The sequence below is a fragment of the Pteronotus mesoamericanus genome, unplaced genomic scaffold (assembly GCF_021234165.1).
Source record: "Pteronotus mesoamericanus isolate MK-2021 breed Mesoamerican mustached bat unplaced genomic scaffold, CSHL_Meso_final contig_173, whole genome shotgun sequence".
NCBI lineage: Eukaryota > Metazoa > Chordata > Mammalia > Chiroptera > Mormoopidae > Pteronotus > Pteronotus mesoamericanus.
In genome coordinates, this window is record NW_026555072.1 from 17823889 (window position 1) to 17836061 (window position 12173).

Consider the following 12173-nt stretch of genomic DNA (forward strand, 5'->3'; position numbering starts at 1 on the left):
CACAGTTGTGCCAATTTACAGCACCTGAAAGTTTAAAATGAGCATCCTTGGAGCATGTACTTTTATCAATGATGCCATTGCCTTGTCTTTCTTCATTCAGAACCACTTCCCAGAATTGTAAACAGCAATCTGGATCATCCTCTAGTAACCCATGATACAACCTTGAAAGATACCTTTTCAAACCTAAACATTGCATCAGATGCCTCAAAGATCTGCAGGAAGTGCCTACCTCAATAGTAGCTCTTTGTTTTGTTTTTTTGGGGGGGGTTCTTCATAAATCCCTGACTCACTAACATTTCATTTTCGTGGGTGGTAATACTGACAAGTTGACCACTTTTTGGAGCATGACAGATGAACCCAGTTATATCAAATTTATTGCATATTCTGTAAATTTTTGTCTACTTAATGAATGTGAATCAAATTCTTCAGCCCATTTCTGTCAAACCTTTTTCAGCATTCTCTGTCTTCCAGGATTGTTTAAGTATCCACTTTCGTTGGTTTTTGGTTAAATTACCAGCCATCACTACTTAAAAGATAAATCCTAAGTAAAAATACAAAATGATAACAATAATAAGAAGACCAATACAAATAAATCATACAATAATTAATAAATAGATAATAATACAAAAATAACTGTTTCTCATACTCACAACTGTAAACCTACTTTGCCCACCCCTGTATATTGGGGTAGAGGGGAGAAGAACCTAGAAACACTTTCTAATTGAGGGACATGGGTTCTACATGGATGGCTAGGGGCTCTGAAATGTTGATATATGAGATGAGACTTGAAGGATATGAGTCCTGGCATGGGGGATGGATAGGGAGCCAGGACCCTCAGGACAGAAGAATAAATGCATAAATACCTGTGCTGGACATGGGGTTTGGGAGAAACTGGGAGAAGTTCAGCGCGGCTGGGGGCCTAGGTCCTGTGGGGCATAGGCAGAGATGAGACTGGCAGCGCAGATAAGGACCACTTATCATGAGGGTGTAATGTGTATGGACTTTATCCTGGAGGTGATTGGGAGCTGTTAATATTTAAACAGGACATCTGTCATATTAAATTACTCTGGTTGTAAAATTAAGAGTGAGATGATGCCAGGTTATAGCAGTGGAAGTGGTTAAGGAAAGTATTCCTATGGTTAGAGTAAAAGCCGAGAGGATAAATTATTTGTATTTGTCAAAGACACGAATATTGCTACATGATTGGGACACACATGTAGCTCCTGGGCCACCCTCTGGAGTGGGCACTGGCTGTCTTCCCAGAGCTTTTCTTTTGGAACTTCATTGCACCCTCCCTTCCTTTATTCTGCAGTCTTCTTGTTCTTAACTGGAGTCAGGGCTGACACTCTTTTCCTGGAAGGACTCATCGCTGGTCATTCCTGTGATATTAACTGCTCTCAACTGTGCAGTAATAGCATGATGTGCTTTAAGATCAGACCACATGTTTTGGAGTTTGTAAACTTGGACCTGAATCTTACATCTAGTGCTTAGTTGCTTTGTGACCTTGGGAAGGTCATTTGTCATATCCAAATCTCAATTTTCTCATTTGGAAAACCCAGATTATGATATACAGGGTAGGGTAAAAGTAGGTTTATAGTTGTGAGAACGTGAAACAGAGTTTATTCTTGTATTATTATTTATTAATTATTGTATTATTTTCCATGTGAACAACTGCAAACCTACTTTTGCTCCACCTTGTATATCTAACAGGAAGTATTGCTGGAAGATTGCGAGTATTGTATAGAAAGCACCTGATACAATTGCTATTATTATTATGACCTAGCCAACTTAATGCATCTGCTTTTCTCTTAAAAAGGTTTTTATTTCTTTATTTTTAGAGAGCAGAAGAGAGGTAGAGAAACATCATCATGTGAAAGGTACATCGATCAGTTAGTTACTTCTCATACGCCTCCGACTGGGGACCTGGCCTGCAACCCAGTCATGTGCCCTGACTGGGAATCGCGGGCCAGTGCTCAATCCACTGAACCATACCAGCCAGGGCTGCATCTGCTTTTTGACTTAGGTCAAGGGTAGAGAAGCCATGGCCTGTAGGCCAAATTGGTCATTTGCCTGTTTTTGTAAATTAAGTTTTATTGGAACACAGCCACATCCATTTGTTTGTGGATTGTCTCTGTTGGCTTGTCTGTTGTGATGGCAGCGTAGATGTAATAGAGCCCTAAAACAGTCAATATTTTGCCTTTTATAAAAAAGTTTGCTGATCCCCAACTTAGGTTTTTTCCAAATATTCCCTCTTATAAAGTTCTTGCATCTGTAGATTTTCTCTTTGAATCTATGACTGTGTTGTTTTGGTGTAAATTAAAAGTGTGTTTATGTACAGAAGCTGTAACAACAGTTTTCTGAGAAATGATGTAAATGCTAGTGTAGAAGGGCAAATTTATATTGCAATTTCTTCTGAAATCCAAGTAAATGATTTAACAAAGTACTGTACTTCAGCACATATTTCTAAGTTGTGAATTTGCACATAAGGTTAATTTTGGTATTCCCCTGTCTAGTAATGATTAATGTAGGCTAAATTTGCTTAGAACATCTCATCTGCAAATGTCCTTGAGTGTCTTTCCCTTCACACTTAACCAGTCATGGAGAATTCTAAATATATTTAGATATTTTATATATATATATATATTGTAAATATACATACATAGCTTTTCTGTGATGAGAAACAAAAATTCAAGTGATAAAATAACTTTGAACAATTGAAGGAAGACATTGGGTCCAGTTTTAGTGTCTCAGATGAAATGAAATATAGTAAATGTTAACATTTGTTTGAAGCATATATATTTTGTAATACCTCTGAAGAGATTGAGTGACATCATAAGACTTTCATAGATAATCACTGAGATATATTAAGAAAAAATGCCGACGATCAAAATAAACTCAAATAACTTTATTTCTCTATCTTTAAATTTTAGAATGCCATGCTGTACAACACTGTTTTCATTGTGAAGGTACATTAAAGAGTTTTAATGGTGATTAAATTAGTTAACATATGTATAGTTGCTGTTGATGAGTTTCACCCAGTTTTACTCACACTTTTAGAACAATCTTTGAAAAGCTGCTTTAGCTTGCTCTCTGCTGCCCTCTGCTGCTCACTTTTCAGAAATGAATTTCGATTCTCAGTAACGTTCTCCTAACCCTTTCTCTTCTCTTAATATAGTCATAAACCCCTGCAATATGAAAGTTTGAGGGGGCTCTATAGATAATTTAATACCACAGATGAGAAGTCGAGTCTCTGAGAGTTAAGCAACAAGTGAGTGTAGCATCTGTTTTCTGGCCGTCAGTGTTTGAATGCCTGGTGGCTTTGGACACATTACTTAAGTTTGACAACTATAAAAAGGACAGAACAGTACCTACATCTTAGAGTCTTTGTGGTGATCCATTGATTTAGTACATAAAAGCACTTAGGATAGTATCTGTGTTGTAGCTAGCACTAATGTTAGATATTTTATAAATGTCACTATACGTTATTTCATAGACCAAAACCACAGCTAGTGACAAGGTCAGCACTAGAGTTCTGGTGCGTTGACTAACAGTTCAATCATTTTCTTTTGCCCTAGTAAGTCCGAATACATAACTAAATTTTACCTGTGAATGTGAATTTTTAAAATGAGACCTGTTAATACATTTGAAGCTCTTGTAGCCTTCACAAAGCCATGTGATACCGCAGCTCTTGCTGTCACTCATTCCTCCTTGTACTGTTCAAGGCAGGCTCCCCACAGAAATGATTACAAACACTCACAAGCTCCTCAAGCCTCCCATGTAAATTCCTACTGTCTGCACTTGGAAGACGATTTTACTGTTGACTTTAAGTAACCTTTTTAATGAGCTTCCCGCCTGAATCTCCAACGCACAATTAGAGACTTAACACTCAGAGAACGTACCTCATGTCAGATGCAAGAGAAAATAAACTAAATCCAACAGCTCCCTTTCCAGTTCTTTCTCCTGATCTTCCCATTTTGGTCAATGCTGGTGCCATTTCCCAGCGTGCCCACACTCAGAGTTACTTTTGGCTTGCTCCCTTCTCTCATTCATGTGTAGGTGCAGGAGTCTTGGTCTGTCAAGTTCAGTCCTTCTCTTCCTTTTCTGCTACCTCCCTCCTGGTTCCTGTCCCAGTCATCCCAGGATGCTGCTGGATTCATCCCCACCTAACTTGAGTCCTTAACTCCAATCTTACTTTGCTGAAATTCACCTTGCATTTAACTGATCAATTACATCATGCCATGGATCATCTTAGTCATCTGTCAGAGCTTTGTATTGTCTGCAGGGTAAATAGAATGGCCTCAGCCTTGCATGACCCAATTTACCTCTCTGACCTTATCTTCCACTCCTTCCACACAGGAATCTTGTCCTTTAGCCATCGGTTTGTCTATCTCTAGATATTAGGACACACTTTCTGTCTTCCTATCATTGGACCCACCTTGAGCCCCACACATCAGAATGGTAGGGTTCTTCTTCTACCAGAATAAAAGTATCAAGAAGTTCTCAGTAATGACAAATGGGACAAAGGACCCATTAGTCAAAACAACATTCTAGGCCTTCTTCCTTCATTGTTGTGAAGGAGTGGAGATTATTTGGAGTACTCACAATCATCATCCCCATAGAGTCAGAGAAGACTCCATTAGGGTTGATTATTTATTATGAAAAGAAATAGGATAGATTGTGGTAGATTTGGGATATGTCTGAAGGGGAACAAGGGGTAATAAAGAGTGATTCTGCAAATTGTGACACTTCAGTGAAGGCTCTTAGGTGGCCATGATGGAGAAATACCACTTGCATCCCACCTAGACTGGTATCTATTACTGACCCACATGAGAATGACAACACAGGTCTCCTTACTTTTGTTGACCTTCTCTCCTCTGTCTCCAATGCTTCCCCCTTTCCCACTGCCTGTTCCAATTCTTGTTGTTCTTTAAGGCCGAATCAAAGTTCACTGTTTCCACAGTGATTTCTCTTTCTCTTCTTTGCCCTTAGAAAAAGGCAGTATCTTTCATCACAAACTCAGCCGAGTAAGGAAATGTCAGTTTCTCCCCCCCCTTAGTTACTTGAAAAATATTTATCTTTAATTCTTATTTTAATGACACATTAATCAAAGTTACACATGCACATAATTTGGGTCCAATAATTCTAAGATGTTTGCTAGGAAACAAATCTCCATCCATTTTCCAGAAGCAACTACTTTAATCTCCTTTGACCATTATTTGATATTTACTACCATTTCTTTAAATAGCATGTGTGTGTTCCAACTTTTGGATTTTTCAGTTTTGGGCATTATTTACTGACTTGTCATCATGAAAATAAGGATTTAGTTCCCTTTCTTCCCCGGCATACATACTTACTTCCTCTCACTATATGGACTGGCTACCCAGTCTGGACACATAGGCAAATGCCCAAGATCATTTTTATTGATATTACATTAATGTAAATGATAAATATAATATAAATTATAAACATTATCATTTTTCCTGACTTTATTGTTAACCTATGGTTATACTTTAAATTTGATTACATCAATTTTCAGTGATTTATATATTGTATTGGCCATGTAAAAGCTATTTACAACTCAGCCATGTGGTGAACCACATTTTTTTTGCTGCACAACTTTTTTTCTTAAAGTATGGGTTAGAATTGATAATTGTCTAGCTCTGTGGTATGCAATATGGTACCCAAATGTGGCAATTTAAATTAAATTAAGATTTCAGTCACACTAACCACATTTCAAGTACTCACTAGTCACATGAAGCTTTTGGCTATGACACTAGACAGCACAAATAGCAAACATTTCATCACCGCAGACAATGGTACTGATAGCTCTTTCCTCACCTCAGAGACAACCTACAGAATCACACGATTGAAACAAAAAATTGTTTTGGAACCATTCACACCGGCATTCTAGACTTCTCCCAATAAAAGCAACAACAACAACAAAGGAAGTTCTATAAAGAGACTTTCAAAATAGCAAAATAAAATGTTTAGCTTAGGGTTCCATTTCATTACCACACATCTAAAAGCTTAGGCTCATGTTCCCCATCTTTTGATATCCCTTGAAAAGAGTACAGAAATGAATGAATCCATCAGATGTCACTCTAGAATTATTGCTATGACAGCGATCATCCAGTGAACTTTAAACTGCAATTAAAATTACCTGTCTTCAGTATTTTACAACCTTTTATATTATCACTGTTACTATCTTCTAAGTCCGTGCTGTTCAGTATAGTGCTATGTGGGGTTTTTAATTAATTTAAAGTAAATAAAATTAAAATTTAGTTTTATTAGCCACATTTCAAGTGCTCAGTAACCATCCATGGCTTTTGGTTAACATTTGGGACAGCACAGATATAGATCATTCCATCATTCCAGAAAGTTCTGTTGGACAGTGCTGGTTCAGATTTTTCATCTGCTTAGCTTTTCCTAATTCACCCCTAAAGTCAATAGGCAATTGTATAAATCTTACTTCATGATGGGCAGACTTGCTAAGTTCTCTTCCATTTCATCTTTATCTTCAGAAGGTTTCTGACCTATAACAACCAGTCAGGGTGCCTTTTGAGCCTGTTCCACAGCTTTTGTCCTGGAATGTCCTTTTACTTTCACTATGAGTAGGACTCTCTCTGACACTTCCGGGGCCTAAGACAAAAAATGGGGAGCCTCAGTCTGCAGCCTTTCCACCTTCTCTTCCTATTCTTGGCCACACCTCCCTCTCAGCCCACATATCCAGTTTTGGTCCACGGACCCAACAAAAGGGTAGGAGGAAGAGAGGGAGAGAAACACATGGGAGAGAAATATCAATTGGTTGCTTCTCACACGCCCCCAACTGGGGCCCTGGCCCACAATCCAGGCATGTGCCCTGACCGGGAATCAAACTGGCGACCTTTCAGCTCAATCCACTGAGCCATACCAGCCAGAGCATAAATAGAATCTTTGAAAGAAAGAATTTTTAGACATTGTTATACGATCATCTTGCTTCCCATGTTGTTGAAAAGTCTGAAGATTCTGGTTCTTGGAGGTTTTTTTCCTGTCATTTTCCCTCTCTGGAAACTTCCAGTATTTTCTCTTAGACTCGAGTGTTCTACCATTTCACAATAATGAAACAAGGTATGATCTATTTTTACCCGGTATTTTGGGAACTCATGTCCTTCAGTTCTGGGAATCATTGTTGAATTCTCTGAATTTCCCCTCTGTTTACTCAGTCTTCTTTCTGAACCTTCTAGTATTCAGATAATGAATCTTTTGGACTGGTTTCCTAATTTTATCCTTTCTTACTATTTTCCATCTTATATTTTTGTTCTACTTTCAAAATGGGAGCATCTAAATACATGTTTATTTAATCTATCTATTATTGGTTTAGTAATTCTACCCTCAGCTGGTATCTCGTAGTCCATGGGTCTTGCAAGTTTCCTCCTTCTCAGGTCTCCTAAGTCATTAACCCTCGGCCTCCTACTTTCCAGCTTCTAAAATGTGTGCCCTTGTCTCTTCTTCCATTTTTTTGTGGACTATATCTTAAAAAATCAAATCACTTACTGTTGTTTTAGTGAACTTTAGAGGGTGGGAAATACATGCATATGCCTAACCAGCTATTTTTTTTTTCTGGAAGTCTTTGCTTTTCTCTACCTCAATTGGATCTCGCTTTTGAGCTCAGCTCACACCCTCTTGAGTAATTACTGTCAGTCAGGATTTCCTCAGTTACTTCAGCACCACATCCTCCTTGGGTTTACTAAGTTCCAGCTTGCTTACATAGAGCCATAGAGTCAGTTGGGTAGGTGTGGGTAGAGGTACTTTTGGTTGTCATCATGCACTCACACCTGTGTCTGTGGTAACTTCTTATCTTTCTCCTGGCCCCTGGTTAATAGTCTGGAGAGATCATGTTTGTAATCTTCCCATTCCAAATCTAGGTCTTCTCCAGGTTTGCAGGCTCTGGGCAGCACGCTGGTGTTGAGGGGACTTGAAGAGCCAGCCTCTAACATGTGCTCCCAGGCAATCCACGTGGTGGACTCTCTCTCTGCTCCTGCACTGTGCTGAGCAGGAGAGAATTTTGTGAGACTTCCTGCTTCTTCAGATTCTCCCTGGGACACAGGGCACAGACCTCTTCTGTTCTTGGCTCCCAAACCTATCCGGAGTCACACTGTTTCACTCCATGGGGGATACTACCCACTGAGTGTATTGCTGATGCACACATAAATATTATGTCCTATGTTTTGTAGGTCTCTGGATTCTGTAGCTTTAAAGCTCAGGTTATAATAGTATCTCAGAAGCCATTTTTCTAAAACTATAGTTTTTGCTGAGAGTTTCAGAAGCCAGTTTACTAACCAAAAGCTGAAAGTTGCGCTCCTGCTCTAGTTTTCTATAATAATGTTCTGAAGACTTGAAGGCGGAAGGCCCTAGCTGCAGCCTGGGAGGGGTGGCGTGGTAGGGCCGGGACAGAACTGCCTCCCTGTGAAGGCTTATTCTAAACTTTGTTGCTCTGTTAGTTATCTTCTGATGTATATAAAGATTTGTCTTTTCACCTGGTGTGCAGTTGGTTGAGGGCAAAGCCATACTTAGAAAGTATTTTTTCAGGAAAGAAAAAACATTTTCTTCACCCTTATAAGTGTGGCCAGCATATAAGAATTACTTCATGGATTTGTTGAAGATCTTAAATTTTGTATCATCATGGCACATGACTGTGACTAGAATTGGTAAATTTGCTGACTGTATCTTAGAAAAGTTCCAAGAAGAGAAAACCAGCATTGAAAATATTACTCTGATACAACTTAAACAATTATATTAATTATATTTATAAAATCTACCTTATACAATTAAGAAATTTACTAGGAAAATAACTGCATGAATATGAAAAAGATGCTAAGATTTAAAAAAAGGACCCTTTGTATGGTTAAAATAATCCCTTTCTAATTTGACTTTTTAATTCAGGTTCATGTTCACAGGTCTCTTTTAGAAACCCAGTTTTGAAGGACAAAGAGGACTAGTTTTCCTTGTTGTTTATTGCCCAGCGCCAAGAATGTCTCTGTGTTCCTTTTTTAGAAAACACAGCTGCTGGTTTCTAGCCTATTCTAGTCACTCCAGACTCAGGTGACAACTGCTGAGGGTGGAGAGGGGAGGCAGGTGTAGCAAAACCCCATGGTCAGAAAAGTTCTTTGGTAACTAGGGTAAACACATCTGTTGGGTGCAGAGACATTTCTGGAACTTATTGTGAGAAGTAGGCAAGAAATTCGTCCTGGGCTACAAAGTTAGGTGTGGCTTTGTGGTCCTTCATAATGGGTTGATAGTGAATTAATTTCATACCATGCCATTGTTGTCAGTTATTTAATTCAAATTGACAAGTATCTTTTTAGTTCCTCCTAAATGCAAACAACTGTGCTAACTCTGAGGGATAAAAATACAATGATGGCTAAAATACTGCTGTATTTTCAGGAGAATTTGCCTTTTGCTTCATTGTTTTTTTCATAACCCACTAGCTATGTTGCTTCCCCAATTTGCAGTTTCTCGATCTCCAGTTCCTCTGGGCAGGATGCAAATGCCTTTACTTCACTCCTAAGGCCCTTCACAACCCAATTCCAGCCTATTTTCCCAGCCCCTTCTGCTTCTGCTTAACATCTTGGTAGATGGTGAATGGACCACACCATCATATTCTCTTATAACTCTGTGCCTATGGTTGAAACTCTTACTTAGTCTTCACAATTTAGCTGAAATGTCATCTTCTCTGTGACACATCCCATAACTCCTCCCCCTTATTCCCAGGTGGTATTAGGAGATCCTCCTTTGTACTTCCTTTGTAACTACCACTATTTGAACCCTCAGTGATAAAATATTGGAATTGTTTGTATCTAGTTTATTTTCTTCCATAGTGGAAATCTCTTGAAGGATGGATTCTGTGTCCTATTTATCTTTTTTTTTAAAAAGGAATGTTTTATTTTACATATTTATTTTTTAATCCTTACCTGAGAATATTTTTATTTATTTATTTATTTATTTATTTATTTATTTATTTATTTAGAGAGGAAGAGAGAGAGAAACATCGATGTGAGAGAGAAACATCGACTGGTTGCTTCCCATACACACCCTTACTGGAGATCAAGCCTGCAACCTAGGTATGTGCCCTGATTGGGGATTGAACCTGAAATCTCTTCATGTATGGGACGACGCTCCAACCAACTGCGCCACACCAGCCAGGGCTGTGCCCTGTTCATCTTTATATCTCCGGCACATGCAATAGTCCTGGTACACAGCAGGCACAGAATTAGTAATGGCTTGCTGAATGAATGATATGACTTCATTTATTTCCTTTACTTTTTTGATACATCAACTGCCAATTAAAAAAAATCCCAGTCTTTATTTTCCCAATTGTTACTCACCAACTCTCTTTCCAGAATGCTGTCAGAAGGGTACCTCAGTGGACTTGCCTACCGTAATGACATCTCCTGGAGCTACGCATCTTATAATGAGAAGGTGGCTGAGGAAAAGGAGGAAGAAACGAAATCTGCTTCTCTTTCCTCTTCCTCTGTGGATGAAACACAAGCTGGAAGTCTCTACCTGAGCTGCAAATCCTCTGGCAAGTTCCTTTCTTCAGTGCATTCAAGAGAGAGTCAACACAGTAGGAACCAGAGAAAGACAGTGCTAGAGACAAACCCCAATCCTGTGTTTGAGAGCCCAAACTTGGCTGCAGTGGAAATATGTAGAGATTCCAGCAGAGAGACCTACTTGGTTCCCCCTTCCTGCAAAAGTATTTGCAAGAATTATAATGACTTACATATTGCAGGGGGCCAGGTGATGGCCATTAATTCAGAGACAATAGATTTTCCCTCCGAGGCCAGTTTTGAATATGGCCCTCTGCTGAAATCATCTGAGATTTCTTTGCCGATGGATGATTCCATTTCTACTCAGCTCAGTGACTTTCCCCAAAAACCTATCCAGCGGTATTCATCCTACTGGAGAATAACCAGCATCAAGGAGAAAAGCAGCCTGCAAATACAGAAGCCTATTTCTAATGCTGTGCTGAATGAATACCTGGAACAGAAGCTGGTGGAGTTATATAAGCAGTACATTATGGACACTGTGTTTCATGACAATTCCCCTACCCAGATTCTGGCATCTGAACTCATTATGACAAGTGTGGACCAAATTAGTCTCCAAGTGTCTAGAGAGAAGAACCTGGAGGCCTCAAAAGCCAAGGATATAGTCATTAACCGCCTATTACAGTTGGCGTCCACTGAAATCAGCACTCCTAGTCTCCATATTTCACAGTATAGCAATGTGAATCCATAGAGAGGATTGCTTCCATTCTTCTTTCTCAGCTACTTACAGCTAAAACAACGCTTCATTCATTTATTCTGAGAATGTGGAGGAGGGGTTTGGGAAGGAGTCCAGAGCTAGAGAGGTAAATGTTGGCTGGAGGTCAGGTGTGAATTAAGAGGAAATCTCATAATAATATACATGGTGAAAGAATGTGGGAAGAGGCACTATAAAGAATGAGTTCAAAGTGAGGATTGTATAGCAATGAAGCAAAAAATAAAAATGATCCCAAAAAAGCAAAGATAGGATTCATTTCAAAGAGTATAGAAATTGAAAAAGAAGACAAGCCAAAGAAGAAGAACACGCATTATTGCAAAAGTAAAAAGCCAAAGGTTTCAGGGTAACAAGTTAAGGATATGCTTATTACTCAAATAAATTCCTCCAAGTTGATTTTTTCATGAGAGAAATGAACTGTGGAAGGCTGATATATTTGAATAAAGAGACAGGTTCAAAAACTTCAAGATATGTTTCTCTTTCCTTTCTATTCTGTATCACTAGATCACTTAAAATATATTCTTTATAAGCATGAAAACAGTAGCAAATTGCAATTCTGTTTTCATTTTTGAATGATTACTTAGCTATAGCTACAGCCACAAAGCACCCACTCAAATCTCCTAATTCTGTTCTCTAGTGGAGATGACATTTTCTAAGTGGAAAATACCACACAGTTAATAATAAACTATTTAGATTTTGCTACATATGATTTTCTTGGTGATACAGACTTATGAATCTTCTTTTTCCTATATTTTCCTTTACACTCTCTTGACCCTTCTGGAGCTAGGAAGGGGTCTTCTGTATCTTGAAAACAAGGTTCCAATGTCCAGGGTCCTATGATATCAAATTCCATAAATTCATGCACCAAAACGACAACT

At 38.7% G+C, this 12173-nt stretch overlaps 1 protein-coding gene across 1 annotated transcript; it reads left to right on the forward strand.

The window, feature by feature from the left end:
• The first annotated feature begins 10380 nt into the window (after positions 1-10380).
• TASL (TLR adaptor interacting with endolysosomal SLC15A4) lies at positions 10381-11749 on the forward strand. Its single transcript, XM_054566419.1, has one exon. The coding sequence runs from the start codon at positions 10381-10383 to the stop codon at positions 11272-11274; it is 894 nt and encodes a 297-aa protein (XP_054422394.1). The 3' UTR covers positions 11275-11749.
• The last annotated feature ends 424 nt before the right edge of the window (positions 11750-12173 follow it).